General features: G+C 34.8%; 4 protein-coding genes across 4 annotated transcripts; 1 reads left to right on the top strand and 3 right to left on the bottom strand.

The window, feature by feature from the left end:
* Nucleotides 1-203: 203 nt before the first annotated feature.
* Nucleotides 204-1134, top strand: LOC115956975 (EPIDERMAL PATTERNING FACTOR-like protein 5). Its single transcript, XM_031075233.1, has 2 exons — nt 204-451; nt 636-1134. Exons 1-2 carry the CDS (start codon nt 214-216, stop codon nt 869-871), a joined length of 474 nt encoding a protein of 157 aa, XP_030931093.1. The 5' UTR covers nt 204-213; the 3' UTR covers nt 872-1134.
* A 2449-nt stretch (nt 1135-3583) lies between these two features.
* On the bottom strand, nt 3584-13789 carry LOC115977071 (CBL-interacting serine/threonine-protein kinase 24-like). The gene is made up of 15 exons (XM_031098717.1): nt 13532-13789; nt 13210-13404; nt 11899-11961; nt 11699-11770; nt 11386-11493; nt 11215-11289; nt 11068-11121; nt 9822-9947; nt 7972-8061; nt 6779-6901; nt 6418-6537; nt 5488-5604; nt 4923-4979; nt 4672-4746; nt 3584-4066 (listed from the first exon to the last, which is right to left on the bottom strand). The coding sequence occupies exons 2-15, from the start codon at nt 13372-13374 to the stop codon at nt 4001-4003; spliced, it is 1311 nt and encodes a 436-aa protein (XP_030954577.1). The 5' UTR covers nt 13375-13404; nt 13532-13789; the 3' UTR covers nt 3584-4000.
* A 1977-nt stretch (nt 13790-15766) lies between these two features.
* LOC115977072 lies at nt 15767-16768 on the bottom strand. The gene is made up of 4 exons (XM_031098718.1): nt 16649-16768; nt 16483-16562; nt 16122-16347; nt 15767-16036 (listed from the first exon to the last, which is right to left on the bottom strand). Exons 1-4 carry the CDS (start codon nt 16728-16730, stop codon nt 15921-15923), a joined length of 504 nt encoding a protein of 167 aa, XP_030954578.1. The 5' UTR covers nt 16731-16768; the 3' UTR covers nt 15767-15920.
* A 1274-nt stretch (nt 16769-18042) lies between these two features.
* On the bottom strand, nt 18043-21717 carry LOC115977070 (putative pentatricopeptide repeat-containing protein At3g16890, mitochondrial). The gene is made up of 2 exons (XM_031098716.1): nt 19338-21717; nt 18043-18515 (listed from the first exon to the last, which is right to left on the bottom strand). The coding sequence occupies exon 1, from the start codon at nt 21603-21605 to the stop codon at nt 19464-19466; it is 2142 nt and encodes a 713-aa protein (XP_030954576.1). The 5' UTR covers nt 21606-21717; the 3' UTR covers nt 18043-18515; nt 19338-19463.
* Nucleotides 21718-22023: the final 306 nt, after the last annotated feature.

Consider the following 22023-nt stretch of genomic DNA (forward strand, 5'->3'; position numbering starts at 1 on the left):
ACTAACTGTAGCCTCACCTTGTATGATGACAAAAAAAGAGTAATCCAATAATTAGAAAAGGTGACCAGGGAATGTCAATTCAGCCAGCAAAAGATGAAAATAACTGTGACCACTGTCATTCACATTTCACACTGAAAAACCTATAAGTCAGAGCCACTGTAGCTCCAATAAAAACTCAAAACCAAGTTATTCTATTGGGACCCCCCAGGGACCATGATGCCTTGTATTAGTGAACAAAACAATACAACCCATCACCTCGGTTGCACTTGCAATCAACACCCTCTCTTCTCTTCACAAACATACTCCCACACCTCACTGCAAATTTTCATGTTCTTTTCTGTTTACATGAAGAAAGGATTGATGGCTCCATCAGGAAATGAGCTTAATGGGCTAAGGATTGCAGTCATTGTGATACTTTTCTTTTCTCTCACATTCTTTCCTTCCAAATCAGGTAAACACAGGAAATTTAAACCCTTTTAAGCACTGGTAAAGTACCTATATAGAGTGTTTTGTGTCTTGCATTTTATGTCACAGCTTAATTATGATATATTCGCAGAGCTAAGCCTTACTGTGTTTTTTTTTTTTTTTTTTTTTTTTTTTTTAACTATTTTTGCTTTGTTGTGATCCATTGGCAGATGGGTCAATGTTACTAAGAGATAGTGATCATGAGGGTGTGAAGCAAAAGAAATTGGTGTTGGGTTCAAAACCTCCTCGGTGTGTTAACAAGTGCTTGAGTTGCAAGCCCTGCAGTGCTGCTTTAGTTACATCTCCACACCATAGAAAAGAATTCCAAGCATCATTTCAGCGAGATGAGAGTTATTATCTTCTCTCATGGAAATGCAAATGTAAAGATAAGTATTTCCAACCTTGAAAGCTCTGGCCAAAAAAACAAGAAGCCTAGAAAGTTTATAGCCTAATCTGATGAGGACATTGCCGTGTATATAGGAGCTATAGTACTGCTAGAGTTACAGACCCCCGGTTGGTTTGTCACTATTTGGACAAAATAGTCCTCTCTCTTTCTCTCTCTCCCCAAATGATATTACTCAGTACTTGAATGATTGTAGTGCTAATTTGTGTTGAGACTGTTTGTAGTAATTATTGGCAATTAAGAGCTGCAAATTTACTGTTTTTAGTATTTATTTTGTTAAAGAGTGAAGTTTTTTTTTTTTGGTAAAATGTTAAAGAGTGAAGTTGCCAATGAAACTTCATTGAAGGTAGTTGTCCGTGCGACTTTGGACTCCTCCAAAGAAGAGCTACTTCTCCACGTGACTTTTTTTTTTTTTTTTTTCGAGAAACCTCCACGTGACTTTGTACTCACCACAAGCAAGCGTACAGACCTATTCAGTACTTTTCTTTATTACTATAATTTCTTCATAGTGGTAGTCTCTATTCTCACAAGGAGAACTGGAGAACCAGTTCAAATCCTCATGAATTCTAATATTGTACTTTAGGATGTGTTTGAATTTGAAGAACTAAAATCAAGGATTCGAAGCATAAATGGAATGGTTAATAAATTAGATGATATAAATTTAATAACACATGATGAGTTAAGACTATTAAATTTGGAGATTTTGCTTAAAAAAATATGTGATAATCATTTCAAATCCACGTATTAATACTACCGCAAGTATAAATGTTTGAGGAGTGTGGGGGGTAAGGGCTGATGTTCAAGTCTCTAGAAAAGAGTTTTATATACATAATACTTAGATTATACTAGAATAGAAATTTTATCTTGTATATCCATGTATTAATTAAACATAAATTTATTCATAAATTTCATCGATATAAGAGAATTTTGTCATTTCTTATTCTATTCAATAAATTTAAACTAAAATTTAGAAATCCAAATCCATCTCCTTAATCCAAATGAATCATTAAGAAATTTGCACCAACCCCACTCAAGGGTTAGCAAAAATGGCAGAAACCACTTGTTATGAAGAAAAGCTCGTAACCAATTGAAGCACCATATTTCAACTTCAACCAAAATACTCATAAAGATACTGAGAAACACCATGAATTTCTTTAGGGTAAATTCAGCAAGGCGCCTCTTCTCTACCAATCAAACAAATAAAAAGAGAAGAAAACAAAAGAGATGTGCCTCATTGTTTTGTTTTGTTTTTTTTTTTTTTTTGATGAATATGTTCCTCATTGTATTTATTTTAATGGAGAAGTTTAGGGGCTGTTTGGATTTATGATTTCCATAACTTATAACTCTGTTTTCATCCTTCATAACTCTGTTTTCATCCTTCATAACTCAAAGATGGTGGGACCCATAATTGAGAAGTCCGTTTGGTTTTTGTTTTCAGTTGTTTCCAGTTTTTGTTTCCATTACTCAATTATCTGATTTTTGAGTGATGAGTTATAAAAACTGAAAACACATTTGAGGTGTTTTCAGTTTCCATAACTCAGTTTTCAATAGCATTTTTGTAATTAAAACTACATACTGGGTCCCACTCGTCTTGTCATGTCAGCTTTCCCTTCTCTCTCCCACCAGTCACACTTTTTTTTTTTCTTTATCTGTTCTTCTTTAAAGCAAAAAGCTCATACTCATCGACCGTTCACATCGAAAAGCTCATACCCACGTCGACCACTCACACCGAAAAGCTCATACCCACACTAAAAAGCTCATACTCACTGATATATTGACGAGAAAAGCTGAGAGATCATCGGCGTCGATCTTCGATCACATGTCGAAAAGCTTCACCACGCACTCGTTCTCCTCATCGCTGCTATCGTACTCGTTCTTTGATCTGGCCAAAGCATCAAAATCGGCATCCACAGCAACGATGGATCTCCGTTGGAAACAATTCGATCTGGAAGCTCGTTCTTCAATTTGGAAGCTCTGTTGTCGGTGTTGAGAACAGCTCCGTTGGAAACAATTCTATTTGGGTCTTGTTATTTCTAGATAGTTCTTTTTTTTTTTTTTTTTTTTTATTTGGTGGTGTATGGAGTTTAGGAAACTGTAAATGGAGTTTTTGTAACTATGGTGTATGGAGTTTTGGTTAATTTGTGAATGGAGTTTTTGTGTTAAACTGTGACTGTGGTGGTGGCAAAATGAAATGAGCAGGGAAGAAAATGGTGGGAAATGAGGGTGAGGCAAGTAGGCTAACAACAATCTCTGACCAATTGCTCAAGTATGGGTCCCACAAAAAGTAAAAAAAAAAATTTAAGTGATGAAAACTGAAATAGTGTCCAAACGGGTGGGGTGTAGAGAGTTGGGGTATTTTAAGTGATGAATGATAAGTGATGAAAATTGAGTGAAGAATGATGAAAAAAAAAATCCAAACAGAGCCCTACTTTGCATATAAAGTTTTGATAGAGAAGTAGCATGACTGTGGACTGTTTTGTTTTTTGTTTTTTTGTCTTGGCTCTTTGATTGAGACTCTTCATGACTACAAAACTTGGCCAAGATCCAACTGCAAAGTGACCCATGAGATTTGGCAGGGGATGCTCGGTGATTGTGGTAGCTAGAAGGAAAATCAAGACGCGTTCTGTTTGTGCTGTTTTACTGTATAAAGAACTCTTGTTATGACTAGTGTTATTATGCACCCAATTACCAAAAACCACATTTACAACAAAAGCAAGAACCAAAGAGAACAACTAGGTAAATACGAACTTTCTGATTTACATATAATCATACATCCGTAGAAACTTTTTCTCTCTTTCCAAAAACAAGTACAGACAAACTTCTTGATTTACATAAAGCCTCTAAATAAGAAGGTCATAAATCTCCCAGGGTGAATCACTGGGAAAAGAAACTCTGTAACTTATTGGTGTCCTCTTATTTTGCAATACAATATACTTTGATTTCTAAACTAACAAGAAACCATTATTAATTAAGGATTATACTTGTGTAGTAGCTCTTTTCAAGAAATATTTTCATGTTTGTAGTAGATTTTTTGCCCTAAGAGGGAATAGCCTCTCTCTGTTGATCTGCTTACTGATATGCATCACATCCATGGAACTGGATCAGCAAGTCTTTATTCTAAGCAGACTAGAATTAGCCATGACCCTCCGATGCTTTCCAAATGATATTGTCTAGTTTGGCACAGAAATTCTTGTAGAACTGCAAAGAGCTCACAAGAAAGATGTCACGATAGTTGATAGATATACAGAAGGTTGTATGCCAGCTACTGTGTAATTCATGAAAAAAACAGGACAAGAATGCACTGAAGTTGAAACCAAGTTTTGCACCATGAGTGATGCTAATTGTGTAATAAATGACACCAAGAAACATGAAATTGATTATTTAAGCCTAACCAAGCTGAGGATGTTGAAATTGATAGATGGCAGAAACGCAAGGATAGTAAAAGATATGTATGTTATTATATTGAGTCACTATTATGCAACTTACCATCCTCCACCACCCCCCCCCCCCAAAAAAAACCCCCAACCAAAAAAAAAAAAAAACAACAGAGAAACAACTAAGCAAGATGGCTAAGAAGGTTTAGTCAGATGCAATAAAGACAAATATCTGCACCAACAAGAACTAAGGTAGGCAAAGGCACTAAAGGGGCAATAAAAAGCCCCCAAATGTGATTGAGATCAAGAGTAGAGACATGATAGCCTGTAATCACATTAAAAATAAGGTCTGATAGAGCATAATAACCAATGATAAAAGGGACAGATTTCCTGGAATCAGACATGAATTTATTATCTGTAGAAGCTAACCTTGTGATATTCAAGAGTATCGCCAGCAGCCTTTCGAGCATCTACCATGAAAAGGGATGGTGCAACTTCAAAAACCTATACATGAAAGATAAAGCTGCCTTGTAAACAGTAGTAACCTAGACTGTAACCAAGGCATTACTACCAAGAAACTTTTTTCCTTTTCCCATTTTTTTTTTTTTTTTTTTTTTTGGGGGGGGGGGGGGGGTGTTGGGGAGTGAAACAGTGTGCAGTAACCAAATCTAAGAGGTTACCTCCAGGACCACTGCAAATTGACCAGCCTTATTCGCAGATATTCCTTCAAGTCTTATCTGTGGGGAAAATATTTTAATAAAAAAGTTAAAAGGCATTAAACTCTTTTATAAATAAATAAATGAAAAATAAAAATAAAAAAGTCAATGAAACTACGGTTAGCAGTATGGGTTAAATTTTATACATTGGTATTTCTCATTCAAATACTAAGGCAGGAAAACCAATCAGCAAAATATATGCATAACCCCTAAATATTAATTAGACATCAGTTTGTCAACAACATATGATACAAGAAACGGAACATGTTTGAAGACTTTATTATAGAAAAGCATGAGAATATACAATATCTTGAACAAGAGGCTGATTAATATGATACAAGAGGCTGATAATATACAATAAACAGAGCCAAATGAATGTGACGACCATTTGTGACAAAGTTTATGACAAGCAAGAACAGTATCTTGAACAAGAGGCTAATTAATATGGTTGTGATGGAACTGGTAGCAGAGATGCAGATGAAGTGAAGGTGCACTTCAGCAGTGCATTTATATGAAAGATAAGTCGTACCTTGTAATCACGTCTATGGACTTTGAGACTCATTGATCCTGCAACAGCTTCCATTGTTGAAATGATAACATTTGCTGGTTTGCGGGACACGAAACGAGTTTGCCGCTTCACATAATCCTGCCAGAGAACAAGAAAGTTCTGAAAGAGGCACCTCTAAAATTCCACACCACATGAACTATTAAAAGGAAAACAATCAAGAAAAAATACTAAAACAGTTCCAGAAATAAAGTAAACAAACGTACGTCAAAAGTTTTGTGCCTACGAATTTTATGACATTATTTTAGCCCATGACTACTCCCTGATTTTTTGCTGGTTGTTATTGAATACATTACGCAATTATTTTAACTTAGGCCTGCTTCATGAACAAATTTTTGAATTGAAAATGTATAGTTCTTAACTTTGTCAAATATATTTAGAAATAAATTATCTTAAACTCATTCAATTTACAACCTATTGAACCCAAAATATTATCTTTTCTACAGTTCTAATCTAGTAATAATCTGCCACAGGTCTCATTTTTCAAAATTGGTGCCCCTAAACATGATAAAGAGGGAACAGCAATAATATACCCAAAAAAAAAAAAAAAAAAAAAAGAACGAGCAAAAATGTAAAAACCATTACCATTCTGCTTCATACACTGATAGGTGGTGTAAAATCACACCAGCCATCATGTGATACATTGAACATTTTGGACAACCAAAACATCAAACAGCTAAATTTTAACTAGTTCGTGTGAGTAATAAAAGGGCTATATATTAACTACAAATAATTTAGCAAAATACAGAGGAAATTGATCACACTTCAACGTAAAATAATACAATATAGACAGATCAGAAATCAGCAACACTCGATTTAAGATTTCGACATATTAATTTCCATATGCTGGCTCCAAAGACATTTATGGACTTGGGGAATAGTAGATAACTCTACCTGTCCTCTGTCAAACAATGCAGATAAATTCAATCCCTGTGATAAGGTAATCATCTCAAATGCATTCATTATCAAAGGACCCCCTTCATGATTTTCTGACTGCTCAGCAACATAGTTGTTCTGCAATATACCAATAGTCACTGAACATAATTAGAAAACAATTCAGGCGCATAAAATATGCCGTAGAAAAATGGTCTACACAAGAAAAAGTTAAGGTTTAAATACACTGAACTTGGTAAACTAGTATAAATGATTTAATGGTGACATTGCAAAACACAGAACTCTCTAAGCATTCATTAGAAAATTTCTTAATTAAACAAGAAAGACAATCATACATAGCACGAAAGAAATAACAGCCAACCTCAATGTCATCAAAAACTGCACAAACATCATCCAAATTTACTTCCTCATCTTCTCTGTGCACTGGAGGAACATAGTGATTCCGAAACCAGGGATCTTTTTTTATTCCTTCAATCCGAATACGCTGCATTAAAAATGGGAACTAGTTACAGAAAGCAAAGAAGAGCATAACAGAGGTCCTTAAGCTTCTGTTGGTTATGTAAAGAACTTTTATTTAATGTTATAAAATTGAACCTTAGATCCCAATCTATTCTAACAAATGCCCTGATTGTCATGTTATGCTACCTTTGGTAAGTTTTATCATTAAGAATAATGAGAAGTTTATCTTTCTTTCCTTAAGACCAGAATATACCACTCAATTGCTTTCTCTATTGGTTACTATTGCAGCTTACAAGGTCAATATGGTAGGGCCCTTATGTCCAACTATTTGTAACTAAGTCCTCATGAATCACAACCAGAATGACATATATCTCAAAACCACTGTCTGAATTTCCTTAATTTTTTAGTTTATAAATAACTTAAAGTGGCAATACTCTTCATCAACACCATACTAATTTATATCTATATATATTGAAAGGTAAGGATAGGTTTATAAAAGAAAGATTATTTCATGTATAGAGGACACAAAGAAGCCTAAAAAATTACAAGAAGAAAAACTTATATACAAAATGGCAATGACTCTATAAACGCAATGGAATTACAATTCGTAAAACCCCAAGTATGAGATTACTCATACAAGGTTATATATATATGATAACAATGAAATCTGTCCTTTTGTTTGTATGCTATACGCCCTGCATTTGTTCCTGAAGTTACAAGCAGGGAACGAGAAACTAGCAATAAATATTAGCTCTTTAAAGAGGATTGGTATTATAAGATATTATTATTGTTTTTCCATGAAGTAGATCTGACCAATCACCTAACTCAAGTGCAAAATATAATCACCACCTAACTGATTAGGAAAGCAGGTTAGAAATGAAATTCATCATCTCGTAGATACCAAAGGTAATTCTAAGTCATACTTATCAAGTAATTCAGATCATTCGAAGCAGTTGGGACCCAATGGACTTGCTAAATAAAGCATGCATTATGATTGTATATGAGTAAATAACAAAACCAATTCTATGATCTGCGTATAGAGAAACAAAATGCTTGCAGTTTTAGGATATGCAGATAGCAAAACAAAATACTTACTTCTTTAGGATTGGGATTGAGTATTTTATGTATCAATGAATTCACCTCAAGAGGAAACCAATATGGACAAGAGAATTCTGCTGCATTTATCTACACATCAGCCACAAGAGCAGTTAGTTAAAAGCTGCCAATCATCCATTTGAACTACTAATTGTTATGCAACTCACATTCAGTCCCCGGAGAAAGTTTCCTCATTGTTCATGGGAGTAAAAAAAGAATAGGATAAATTACACTAACCAATCTTGAGGTTTGGGTAATGTTAGGGACTTACCTCCTGTTTTAAGAAACAATATTTTGTCCCTGACACTGCTAATAGCTTACACTATGTGGATGGAATAATCAAAAACATGTATATGAACAACTTTTTCATATAACTAACTTAAACATCATAAAACTAATCCTTTCGGACTTGTTCAGATTTTGCAGGAATAAGGATGCCAGTGTGGCTGAGCTTATGATGTCCACCAATGGTGTCCTCTTTTGGGATGTGAGATTCGTTAGGGGTGTGCATGCTCAGGATCTAGAGGCTATGTTTGACGTCATGGAAGCCATTTATGGTTCTCCTATAAGGGGGCTAGGTGAGGATAAAATGTGTTGGATTCCTAGCAAAGTTAAGGGTTTCTTGGTTAGTGATTATTATAGAATTTTAGCTGGCACCGCTTTCTATGGGTTTCCTTGGAAAAGTATTTGGAAGCAGAAGATTCCCTCTAGAGTAGCTTTCTTTGTTTGGACTGCTGCCTTAGGGAAATGCTTGATGATTGATAATTTACGTAAAAGGAAGGTGTGGATTTTGGATTGGTGCTACATGTGTAAGAGAAATGGTGAATCGGTTGACCATCTATTCCTTCATTGTCCTTTTGCTACGGATCTATGGTCTATGGTTTTGGGTCTTTTTGGAGTAACTTGGGTTATGCCGCACACTGTTTTGGGGCTGTTACAGTGTTGGCAAGGCAGCTTTGGTCGTTATCGAAATGGTTATAGTTGGTCTATCATTCCTCATTGCTTATTGTGGTGTCTTTGGTGGGAGAGGAATAGTAGATGTTTTGAAAATACTGAGAGATCTATTCCAGACCTCAAGCTTCTCTTTTTTAGAACTTTAAGGGATTGGTTGTTTGCTTTGCAAAATAAATCTTTCCCTTCTTTTATTGATTTCCTAGACTCTTGCAATTTTTGTATTTGATTTCCTTTCCCTTGTTCACTCCCTGTGCACTAGGGTGTTCCTTTTTTATCAATATATCTTATTACTTATCAAAAAAAAAAAAAAACTAAACCTTTCGAACTGTGGTTCTCCCTCTCTTGCAATGGCTGAGTTTACTTATGTTAAATAATTTAATTTTTTATTTAAGCTTTTCCTTATCATCTAATTAGTCTGGTTAATAATCATCATATAAATTTGCTTTGAATTTTAATCTAATTTGGTAAACAGTGGTTTGTTACAATTTTTAACAGCACATGAGGGTAAGGGTATATATGTTACATGAATAAAAACCTTTGGGGATGGAGTAGCAATTTAAAATAAGAGATTGGTGGAGAAATTTACCCAAAAGGATAAATAGATGGTTTTTGAAGCTAACCCTATAAATGAGAAGTCATAGTTGTAGTGTGTCTATATTGGATACATATGATAATGCAACCTCCTAGAACATCAAGACTACAATATAAGTACCAGACTACCAGTAAAGTCGAAAAGAGGTGGGGAAAAGACAGTCCTTGCAACATACTTGTACATGAAGAATTTAGTATTTAAGAAAATGAAGACTTTTAAAAATATGTTGAATTCATAAGCATAGATCACTAACAAAATCCGTAGTCTATCGAACGAATCAAAAAGTATAATGATAGCAGCAAACCTTTTTGTACAGAGTTGGAAGGTCTGTCTCATTAAAAGGAAGATAACCAGCCATTAGAACATAGAGGATGACTCCACATGACCACACATCAGCAGCTGCACCATCATAACCCTGGTTACTGAGCACCTGTTAGGCAATTAGTCAGTGTAAGCATTTAAAAAATATCTAAAAAATGAGCATGTGATTTCTGTCATCCAAAAAGAAACAAAGAATATTTTTTTTTCCCATAATAGGATTACCTAAAGTCTGGGAAACACAAACAACTCATTTCTGACAAAAATAAAGCTAGAAATTTCCAAAAGTTACCACAATGCCACATTAACTTATCACGAGCCACAATCATATGAAGTTCAATAGATACCAAGGTTATTGTAATTTAATAATCTGTGTTGAAAGAGATACTTCTAAGCAAAGAGAGATCCATTAAGAGAAGTAGAGCATGAAGTTTAAATGGAATAAGTTGAACAATTCACATAATTCAGGTAAAACATCAAGGAGAAAGAAATTTCAGATACAAAGTATAACAATCGATGAATTTCACCACTCTCCCTCAACCTGATTCAGCAAGGTGAAAGAATGTTTCTGAGCTTCTTATCAGCTTTTGATGTTTACGTGATAGAAAATTTCCAACTCCAAGTAAATATACACCAAGCAACATAATTTGTCGTTGTCTCATACTGATGAAACAGAAAACATCTTTTTTTTGATAAGTGAAACAAGAAACATCTTTGACTCATGAGTAAAGTTTTCTTATTTAACAATTGATAAAAAGTTCAAAACCAGTAACCTAATAGCTCCATCATTCCAGAGACAAGAAAGTAAGGGCATTTATTTCAGAAAGTTTAATATAATTAAAAAATCACATGATTCTTCAAAAATACAGGAAAAAATGAATAATTTCAAATTTCGGGGATAGACACAATCTTGAGATTTTAAAAATATCTCCAGATTTAAGTTTTGAGAATCTTTCGCAAAATGTGGAGGTTTTACCCATTATAAGTCCTCTTTTAGAAAGTTAAGCCAAAATTTTTAACACGGATTTTAGCAAGACATTACAAAATTATTCGGTAAACACATGCACCTCAGTAATAGAAGTTGTCTAGCATCCAAAAGTGTTAAAAATGAAAGGGGATAACATTTAAAAATACATTGGCCTAAGTCAAATAAAACCAATTTGCGAAGGTTCCAATGAAATAGCAAAGCATAAGAGATCCAATGTTGACTGCATAATCATGATATTGAATACCTCAGGTGCAACATAATTCGGGGTTCCACATGTTGTGTAAAGAAGACCAACCCCCTGCTCATAGATATAAACGAGAGAGAGAGTTGTGATTAAGAAAAATTAAGAATAGTTAAAACTCTCTGGATTATTTAATGCAAACAAGCTCACTTGTTGAGGCAATGCACTCAGTCCAAAGTCCGAAACCTTCAGATTACAAGATGCATCAAGAAGAAGGTTTTCAGGCTGTGCCTCGCAAGGAAAAGGATAACAATATAGTCAGGACCAGAAATGATGTCTTGAAATTACAATCAAACAGAAGAAAACACACGCTAATCGCACCTTCAGGTCTCTATGGTACACACCCTTACTATGACAATGAGCAACTGCATCTATAAGCTGTTGAAAGTATCGCCTACATTCATTTTCAGGAAGCTTTGGCTGGTGAACCTGTATTTCAAAATCAAGTATAAAGATTAAACTTTCTTGCACAAAAGGTTCTGCAAAAGGAAAGTAGTCTATTAGCTAATTAGTAAATTGGAGGCCTCAATGTCTTGTTCTTACAAGAATAGTCTTGCTTCAAAATTTATCAAGAAACCTAGAAATCATATTGACTTTGGCATTCCCATGAACATAAGGACAAGAGAAACCTTACAATTTTATCGAACAGCTCTCCTCCAGTTACAAACTCAAGAACTATATATATCTTTGTCTGGCTAGCCAAAACCTTGAAATTGAACAGGAATATGAGGGGAAGAGAAAAGCGAGCGTCATTAATACCATTGAAAATATTAATTCACATGAGAAGAAAGTCATTATAGCAATAGGTATTATATTTTAAGAGTGTAAGCATACCTCATGCAGCCTTACTATATTGGGATGCCGGACAATCTTCATTATGGATATCTCTCTTTTAATCTGAAACCCAGCTCAAAAAGAGTTTAGCCAAATCATTTACACAGGAAGGAAAAGTGAGAATCAGCTCCATCATCACCATTTTCAACAATACAAAGACATACTTAAAGCACATTGAGTTTAGTATGGTGGAGGGGAAAATGGTATTCATGTAAGGGGCAAATATTTTGTTTAGTTAGATGAAGTTTCTGCATCAATTCTTGCAATGTTTAACTACTGCTTAGTATTCTTGGCCATTACTTAGGGCAAATTGTAAGAGGAAATGCACCAAATGGAACCACAGGAATGTAAAACAGGTAGCAAGAAGATGGATATCCATATTCTACCTAAGACCATATATTTTCAGCATCATAAGACTGAGATAACATTGAACAGAGTGATCTTCATGAGCATTCCCCAGCACAACAATGAGTACTGGAATAGATTTATAAAACCAAAGAAGAAGAAAAATACTTGTGGAATAGAGGACCTTAGTACAAATGTGAGTGGAAAACATAGTAATATCAGGAAATTGTCCAGAATGGCAGAAAATATTGAGATGATACCGCCTGTCAATACTGACGCTGGTGTTGCATAAATGTAATACAAAATTTTCCGTCCAAACAAAAAGAAATCAAGCAGAATATTTTATAGGGAATTTTAAGTCTTTATTAAACCTCATTGTACAAAGTAGAAAGAGAATTTATCACGCATTTCAACTAGTTCTGCCCCATGTTTTCACACAAAGTGCGCAAATATGTCTGGCTGGCTTTATCTAATTGGACTTGTGCCCTTGGATTGAAATTGATATCCCAATTTCAGATGTTTCATTTTGTGTAAATTTCATACCATAAGGAACATGAAATTTTTAATCCAAAAACCAAAAATCAGATTCATTTTCAATTCCCAAAAGCCCAAAAACTCGATAATTTCCACCAATATATGCAGGATTATCATCAAATACCTAAGTATTTTAGTTCCAAATCAAACCAACTTGTTACAGCCAAATGCCACCTTGATCCAGCAAACTTAAACTCACAAACCAGACCTCAGTCTCATGAATTCAATAACATTCACACACACACACACACAAAAACTAAGCTAAGAATTTGGAAACATCAACAATTCGGTAATCAACCAAAAACTATTCTTATTCAATCCGAAAACGCTTACAACGAAACACGCACACATACACATAAAAACTTCACATATAATAATAATATAAAAACAAACCTGTTTTGAATGAAATTTAGGAAACAGTTAAAAGATTACCTGATCAACCATTTTGTGTTCAAGAATGGTGGACTTAGCCAAAACTTTGACGGCCACGCTCTCTCCGGTCTCCGTGTTCCTCGCAAACTTAACCTTAGCGAAGGTTCCCTCGCCGATGGTTCTCCCAACCTCGTACTTCCCAACCTTTCTCGACATTCCCTTCATCTTCTCTCCAATTTCATTTCCCACAAAGAACTTGGTACAAAAGCATTCAATTAATTTTCGTTAGTTTTTTAGGTTCAATAACTAATTAAAGCGTTTATTATATAAAAATTGGGGACGAAGAGAATTTTTGATATTATAGAGAATATAAATCTCTTACCGGAGATTAGAATTAATTTCGCCGGAGAGAATCGGATTCTTGGAAATCCAGGCCAGAATTGAATTGGTCTAAATTTAATTAAAGTTTATAAAGCTTGCACGTGCAAATGACACATTTTTATAAACAAAAAAAAAAAAAAAAAAAGGTTGCAAGCGAAAAAAAAGGGACACGACATGACGACATTACAACATGTCCGAGATGTCACGCGGTGTAACCGCACGCAACGCAACAACTCGACTTTCCTTTTTTTGGTAAAGACAACTCGACTTTCTTGCATCGTCTTCTTAATTCTTATCCACAGCCCACTATAGTTTTTTCTGACTTTTTATAGTTTTAGATAATGTTAAGAGTGTTGTAGGAAATTCGGTAATGATGTACAAGGCAATTTGCATGTGCAAAATTTTCATTCTATTTTAGTACGAGTTTTTTTTTTTGATAACTATTAAAAAAAAACACCCAGTTATATTATCTATTCTGTAATATTTCATTAAAATGTTTTCTTATTAAATTTTTATTACTCTCCTAGATGATCTCTCTTTGTGTATATATAAGTAAAGAAGTATTAAAAAATAATGAACAATGTTTAATTACAAAATTAGTTGTAACTTAAGGTTATAACTTTAATTAATATATTTTTTCTGAAGGTGAATTTTGATAAATCCATCATTAGATTACATCTTCTTTTTATACCTTCTATGCTTATAAAATTTATAATAAAAAAAAAATTAAAGATCAACAATTATGTCATCAATAAATTTTTTTAAATTATAAGTTTTGTAGTTTAAAATTACGCATAAAATATAAGCTTATAAATCATAAAGTAAATAATATCCAATTGACATAAATTTTAATATGTGTATTAAGAGTGTAAAGAACATGCATTTTAACCATTAGATTCTCAAAATATGTAGTAATATTTATTTTATCAAGTAATGTTGTAGTCTAAGGTCATAACTAATTTTGTAACTAAACTCTGTTAAAAAATAAATTTACTCGCTTACTATAACTCACATTTTATTTTACACAAGTTTACATAGATTAATGTGGGTGATTTTTGGAGTCATTAGATAGATTAATGTGGGTAATTTTTGGAGTTATTAGATGTGCAAAATTTACCCCTTATACTACTATAGAATCACTAATATGAGTGCTTTTGTTAACTAGTGTTACTATTATAGACTGACTAATAGTAATATGAGTGCTTTAATAGTGCTTTTGTTAACTAGTGTATTCGTATATCATTCCTACTAAATTGGAAAGCAACAAAAAACAATTATATAAATACTTTTTTAAGATACTCATGTGTGACTTCTCATAAACAATTGATCAATTGCAATAGAAAAATTCAACCATAATTATTCTCTTCAAATACTCCTGTTAATTGAACCCTAATATAAGTCAATAAAAATGGGCACAATAATTTCACAATATTTCTAAAATAGCCTACCATCTCACATATGGGCTCACCATAATTTGGACTTTTAATTTTTTTTTTTTTTAAATACTAATTTAGAAATATTGTGAACTTTTGTTGTGTCCCTAGCATATGACTCTATAAATAATAGGACTAAGGTCCTTAAATCATATACTTGAAAAGGAGAAACAAGGAAAGAGACCCAATCAAGTTTGATGAATAATATCTAAGGTTGACTATCTTCATTATGATCGTCGATAAAGGGTTGTCCATCTCACTTCAAACTCTGGGGATAGAAAGCTTAATTCACAGAACTAAAAAGAGTACGTTAAGCTCACCACTAACCCATAATCACCTATGAATATAAATATAATAGGAAGTAGGAACGTATCCCAAAATTTCCACCAACTGTCAAGACCATATATTATTCCAACCATTAAGGAAGGAGGAGAAGCAAATCACAGGAATCATGGTCAACTAGAGGCCCATATAAAGGTCAGACCCCCTCAATATAAACATTACAAATGGTACAACATAATTTCATTTTACGACTTCAATTTCAATCATTGGGCGGTCTTTTGTAATTGGTATGAGCCTATCTTCATCTTCTCTCTTCCTTTTTGAGTTCTTATTTCATAAATTAGAGGTGGATTGTGACCCTCTCTTTTCTTCTTAATATATTCTTATTCATTAAAAGAAAGAAGAAGAAAATCATTTTGTGACTCAATATTATAGTTATGCTCTTTGCAGACTAACTAGAAGTAACTTTTTTTTTATCATCCACTTTCAACTAGAATACTGAAACTTTGTTTATCAAAAAATTAAGAAAGGATTACTGAAACTTTTTATTAGAAATTTGTATATCATTTTTAGTTACTTCGTGCATTACACCGACATACTATTAGCTATTACATATATGACATATCAAAGCCAGAAAACATAGCCCGTGAAGTGATTCATATTATAGTACACAGCTTAAGGCAATAAACCATGCCCCACGATCATCAATCCAAGCCCATATAGAATTTGATTCACGGCCTTGTGTGCATTGCTTGTTTCAGCTTTAATATGCTCGGCTACATCAAAATTACCTGCAAAATTAATGCAAAGGCAGATTACAACATTGGAGTTTTGACAATAACCAAAAGAAAAAAAATGTCTTCATTTACAGGCTACCTCTTTCTGGGCCATTGCCACATGCTGCCTTAACTGTATCTCTAACATCCTGTATTGTGGCCTTATTGTAAAACTTAAAATTATCTAAAATGTTTTCAATGCAGTTTAGCACTAGGTTTGTTTCAGTCAGGCACGGTCCACTGCAGTATTCATCGGTCTTTTGAGGTGGCACGTTGAGTTTTCCGCTCTCACTGAGTCTTTGAGATTCTTCACAACTAATGTAAACCTGAGATTTTTGTCCAAATGGAATCAAACAAAACAATACCAAAATAACAAGTGAGAAATTTCCTACAAATATGTGTCACAATTTTTGCACCATGATGAGTAATAGCGTGTGCATATAAATGAAAGTTTTGCGTACATATTTTTCATTGAAACATAGCAATGCTTTGGCAACAATTTGAGCCGGATCATGATCTTGAGGTGCTTCATCTGCCTTCCCTGACATGAATAGGTGCAAAAGTTCATTATCATCTTAACTGAAAACTATATATAGGTTGAGAAATCTATGTTTCTTTGTTGCATACCTAAGTTGCCGTAAAGAACAGAAACATAGGTAAGAGCCACAGCGAATAGCCAGAGTCTCACGGTCACTATTGAGATTGCCATGACAGTAGCTTATAGGCAATTTGAGACGTAGGAGGATAAATTATAGGGATGTGTGGATCAACTATTATATACCAATGCAGTGTTACGTACCAACCTTAAGTTATGTTTAGTTTGTAAAAAAAATTAAATTTCTAGAATGACCCACCTAATTTCTAATGCTTTGTGGACGATTTAGCTTGGCCCACAAACAGGTACAACCAAAATATTAGTAATGTACTCTGATATTGTCACCTTGTACAAATAAAAATTAAAGGAGCTCTTTTTGAAAGGAAAAGGGCAATGTTAGAGGATAAATTATAGGGATGTGTGGATCAACTATTATATACTAATGTAGTGTTACCTACCTTAAGTTATGATTAGTTTGTGAACTACCATGCCAATTAAATTTCTAGAATGACCTACTTTGTGGACGATTTAGCTTGGCCCACAAACAGGTACAACCAAAATATTAGTAATGTACTTTGATATTGTCACCTTGTACAAATAAAAATTAAAGGAGCTCTTTTTGAAAGGAAAAGGGCAAGGATAACGGAAGAATGGCGAATTGCATTGAAAAAGAGAACAACTTGGTGTTTTTTCTTCATTTTGAGTAAACTTGGGAGTAAGGAAGACTACTATGTGGGAGAGAACAGTTGGAATGCAAGTAACCAACTATTACTTACCTAGAACTTTCTCTTTTGAGTGTCAAAAATCAAACCTAAAGAGTTCTCTAGTTTCAAGCTTCCTCAACAAGTGAAACCAACTTTCCATTAATGTGGGAGTTGGAATTTTGTTCATGGCTTAATTAATAGTGTGCACAGCTCTACAGAAGCATTATAATTGTATGAAGAAGTGACAAGTTGCCGTAAATGAGTAACAAGGCATTGTGAATCATGTTACCAGCATTATTTTCAAGAATTCTATAGGACCAAGTGTCATTGACTCATGGCTTGAAACAGGGTGGCTAATCATAAAACTTCCTCATTTTTCCACAACACCCTGTCTAATGACACTAAGCTTAAGCAATAGAGAGCATTCAGTTACGCCAATGTTCACGTAAGAAGAACACTTTTTAGGTCATTTAGCCACATAGGTCCGAAACAATTTTCTGCATCAGTGTATATCATACTTTCATCACCACCCTCACTTGATTATCTCCATCAACCATTAAAGTTAGAACCAAAAACAGAAGAGTATATGCATTGGCACAAATCCAGAAGCTTGCAATGAATAAGTATAGAAACTAGGAGAATGGTAAGTGTAGATTTGAAAAGGGCGGCATTGATAGACATGATAAGTGGCATCAATGCAAAAATTATAGATGCAACTGTGATTTGTGAACATATGGAATTTGTGCTTCCATTAATTCCTAAATATAAATTTACAAATAATCAAGCAAACATGTTTCAAAATGCCGTTAGAAAAAAGGGATAATCCCAACTGCATGTGAAAGTCAATGAATTAGGTTGCATTTTGGCCAGTCGTCTGAGCACCTGAAATTCACTTGACAAAGCACTACTCCAATTGCCTGCCATAGATTTTATCAAAACTACTTCATTTTTCTGCTTCTATATGGGGCCAAATAGGGTAACATGTCTCTCACTACCCCAAACAGTACTGTCCATTTTGAGCTCTTTCCTTTGATAGTCACAAGCATTAGACATGAGCAGATAAATTGGGAGAGAGGCACACACTGATGTCCAAAGGTAATCTTCTGGCCACCTATTTCCTCCTCTGATCCAATGTCACCAGACTGGGAAACAATTCACAATTGTTTCAGCCAACGCCAAAACAACCAGATTTAAGCTGCATAAGAGAAACAGGAGACTCAGTTAATACATTCCTTGGATGATTTTTATTGATCTGATGCTAAGCAGAAACACAAAATCAATATAGAAACCGGATTGTGATCCAAATACAGCTGACAACCAAATTCCAACAAATATTGATAAAACAGGTTTAATTAGGCAAACGTACAGCCACATTGAATTGTGATAATATTAGTATACCAACATCCTATCTGCTTGGAAGGAGTGCTAGTCAAAAATATCACTCTATTTCAATTGAGTAAAACACAAACAGACGGCTTTTTGAACAAATAATAGCATCAGGATAACCAAGAAGACAGACACAATTCCAATTTTAGCACCAGCGTAATGAAAGTTACTATTTGTTCATTGAGCAAATACTTTAATACCTCCAGTGATTCCTTTTTTTCTTTACTTTTTTAATTTAACAGCCCGCTAATGTCAATGCATGAATAACAGATAAAACACATAAGTCAAACTGATTCACCATCCCTTAACCCCCCTTACTATCAGAAAGGTAAGAGCATAACCCAAATCAGAACATGGTATCCCCCCCACTCCCACATACACTGGAAAAAAAAAAAAGAAAAAAAAAAGGATATCACAATTTAATTTAAGGTAAAAAAATTATTGATAATAATAACAGCACAGAAAGAATGCCAGAATAATGGAACTTAAAGTTCAATACATGAACACAAATTTGCTTAAAGACATCATTCAACCACTCAACATTCATATCTTACTGGAGACAAGTGCAACCCATCATAATAGAAATATGAAAGAATTTGAAGAGGCAAAAATTGAGCGTCTTGCTGCGTACCTTCTCTGCACTTAATTCCACCAATACAATAAGACCGACAGCAGCCCAAAGCTTTACAGATGCATATGCCATCACAGCCACATCTCAACAAAGCAACATGGACTAATGAACCATAACAACCCTGACCTACAAGTTAGGATTGGATTTCAAAGAGATTCCCATTTCACTACACATCTTTACCAAATTTCGAGCTTCTTCAAAGTGGGCTAGCCGAACCAGAGTTTCCAACATTAAGTTACATGTATAAGAATCAGGAAGACAACCATTCGCTTCCATGGAGTGGAACATCTCCTTAGCTTCATCCACTCTCCCACATTCACAAAATGCCTTAATCATAGTACTGTATGTATAGTTATCAGGATTTAAACCTATTGTCATCATGGAATTAAAAAGCTTCTCAGCTTTCTCAAGCTTATTTAGCCTGCAAAAACTTTGAATAAGAGCATTGACCGAGAAAGTGTCTGGGTCTATTCCATTGGCTTGCATCTTTCTTAAAAGTTTAATTGATCTGGTGACATCCCCAATGATACACAAAGAGCGGATCAGTATATTATATGTGACAGCATTTGGAGTGACACCCCACTCAACCATTTCAGTGAAACAAGCAAAAGCATCCCCAATCTGGTGTACTCGACAAAGGCCATCTATTATTGAATTAAATGTGAAGATATCAGGTTTGTATCCATGTTCTAAAAGCATCACCATAAGTTCACGTGCCTTACACATGTCTCCATCCCTGCAATACCCACTAATAAGGGTATTGAAAGTGACAATGTTAGGAGCAATTCCCCTGTGCTGCATGTCTCTGAGAGTCTCAGATGCCCTCTCCATCTTATTTTCTTTACAAAAGCAATTGATAACCATATTATAACAAAAGACATTGGATACAAGTCCATTCTTGACCATTTGATCCAAAAAACAATTCCCCTCGTCACTTCTTCCGGCCTTGTATGTAGCTTCAATTAGTGCAAGATAAGTATTAAACCCTGGCTTCACACCTCGCTCTATGAAACTTCTAAATATCTCACATGTCTCATTCAAATCTAAACCCTTTATCAGACAAGCCATTGTGATATTAAACAATGAACTGTCAGGCAAATAACCTTTTGCCCCACAACTTCTTAAAAACATGGCAGCCTCTCCTGCCATAGATTTATTTGAGAGGCAATACAGTATAGTATCATAAGCTAACTTGGACAAGACCAGCTCCCTCTCGACAAATCTTGATAACAACTCAAAAGCCTTATTAGGAGCTACACAGCGAAACACCCCATGAACCAATGATCTAATAGTAGCATCACTTGGACTCACATTCCTCTCCTTCATCATGTCTATAAGCCTGAAAGCTTCATCAACCCTTTTTGCATTACAGAACCCATCAATCAATATGGTATACGTGAACACATTCGGTGAATATCCTAAGACTTCCATCTGTTTAACCAAACGAAGCGCCTCATCTACAACACCAATCTTGCAAACCCCATTAATTAGAATATTATATGTGAACCTATCTGGGTTGCAATTATCAGCCGTCATCTGTTGGAATTTCAAATATGCCAAGTCAAGTGAATTGGATTTCACCAATGCATCTATCACAGCATTATACAACCTTGTGGTTGGACTAAGACCCAAAAACGAAATTTGGCCAAAGACTTCAGCACAATATTTCGCCAATCCCAATCTCCCCCAACCACCAATCAATATAACAAGCAGGTCTTCCGAAACCCGGAAACCAGAATTCCTAATATCCTGAAGCAATTCAACAGACAAAACAACCGGACCATTCCGATAAAGGGTCTTAGCTAGAACACCCCGAACAGCATGATTCTTTGCAAATGAGGGGTCGATATTCGAAACCCAGATATAAAATTTCAAAGGGTGTAATGGGTTTTCTTGGTTTTGCAAGAGACTCACCACAAACTGAGGATTCAAAACGATCCTCCCCACCTTGACCTCGTGGTTTAGCAACAAAAACCAGTCTTTTCTCGAAAGAACTTGAGAAATGTATTGGTGATCAATTGGTTTAATACTCAATTTGCGTTTATGAGCTGAAATGGGAGTCTTTGAAATGGAAACTAAGTTGGGGTTTCTGAACTGAGAGTTTAGTGGAGAAGGGTTACCTCTTGAAGGAGCTTCAAAGTTAGTGAGTCCTTTGGATTTAACCTTTGATGGAGAATCCCTCTGAAGTTTGTGCTTATTCCAAGCTTCTTCGGGTAGGTTTCTGATTGCAGGTGAAGCCCTGGAAGCTAAGGAAGACTGGACTCTCATGTCCTTCGCCAAAACCAGCAGAAAATGCAAGCCAGTTTGTTTATGAAGCTCGGACCGGTCACGTATCACTGAACCGGGTCTTCAGGATACAAATTCTCGGCTTAGAGAGTGAAGACATTTGCATTTGCTAGACTAGCCTAGACTAGAACTAAAACCAAACCAGACCCTAAAATTCGATGGAACAGTGTAAGATTCTACTTTCTACTAAGGGTGTGTTTGAATCGACTTCAAACCAATTTCGGAAATCAATTTCTGGAAAATTCTGTGTTTGGCTGTCACGGAAAATATTATTTTCCGGAAATTGATTTCCTGTTGACCGAAATTTTCAGCCTTGACCACGGAAAATGATTTCTGCCTTCATTTTCACTTCAATTGACTTCCGGAAAAAGAGAGAGAGAGAGAGAGAGAGAGAGAGAGA

Source organism: Quercus lobata, chromosome 2, assembly GCF_001633185.2.
Source record: "Quercus lobata isolate SW786 chromosome 2, ValleyOak3.0 Primary Assembly, whole genome shotgun sequence".
Taxonomy (NCBI): Eukaryota; Viridiplantae; Streptophyta; class Magnoliopsida; order Fagales; family Fagaceae; genus Quercus; species Quercus lobata.

Excerpts from the sequence above, each read along its gene's own strand:
- LOC115977072 (XM_031098718.1), bottom strand. The coding sequence starts at position 16,730 with ATGGCAATCTCAATAGTGACCGTGAGACTCTGGCTATTCGCTGTGGCT. Across the intron at positions 16,348-16,482 it reads TATGTTTCAATGAAAAATAT|GTTTACATTAGTTGTGAAGA; the intron begins GTACGCAAAACT and ends CAAAAATCTCAG. Across the intron at positions 16,037-16,121 it reads TGGCAATGGCCCAGAAAGAG|GTAATTTTGATGTAGCCGAG; the intron begins GTAGCCTGTAAA and ends TTAATTTTGCAG.
- LOC115977071 (XM_031098717.1), bottom strand. The coding sequence starts at position 13,374 with ATGAAGGGAATGTCGAGAAAGGTTGGGAAGTACGAGGTTGGGAGAACC. Across the intron at positions 11,962-13,209 it reads AACACAAAATGGTTGATCAG|ATTAAAAGAGAGATATCCAT; the intron begins GTAATCTTTTAA and ends GCTGGGTTTCAG. Across the intron at positions 11,122-11,214 it reads TGAGTGCATTGCCTCAACAA|GGGGTTGGTCTTCTTTACAC; the intron begins GTGAGCTTGTTT and ends ATCTATGAGCAG.
- LOC115977070 (XM_031098716.1), bottom strand. The coding sequence starts at position 21,605 with ATGAGAGTCCAGTCTTCCTTAGCTTCCAGGGCTTCACCTGCAATCAGA.
- LOC115956975 (XM_031075233.1), top strand. The coding sequence starts at position 214 with ATGATGCCTTGTATTAGTGAACAAAACAATACAACCCATCACCTCGGT. Across the intron at positions 452-635 it reads ATTCTTTCCTTCCAAATCAG|ATGGGTCAATGTTACTAAGA; the intron begins GTAAACACAGGA and ends ATCCATTGGCAG.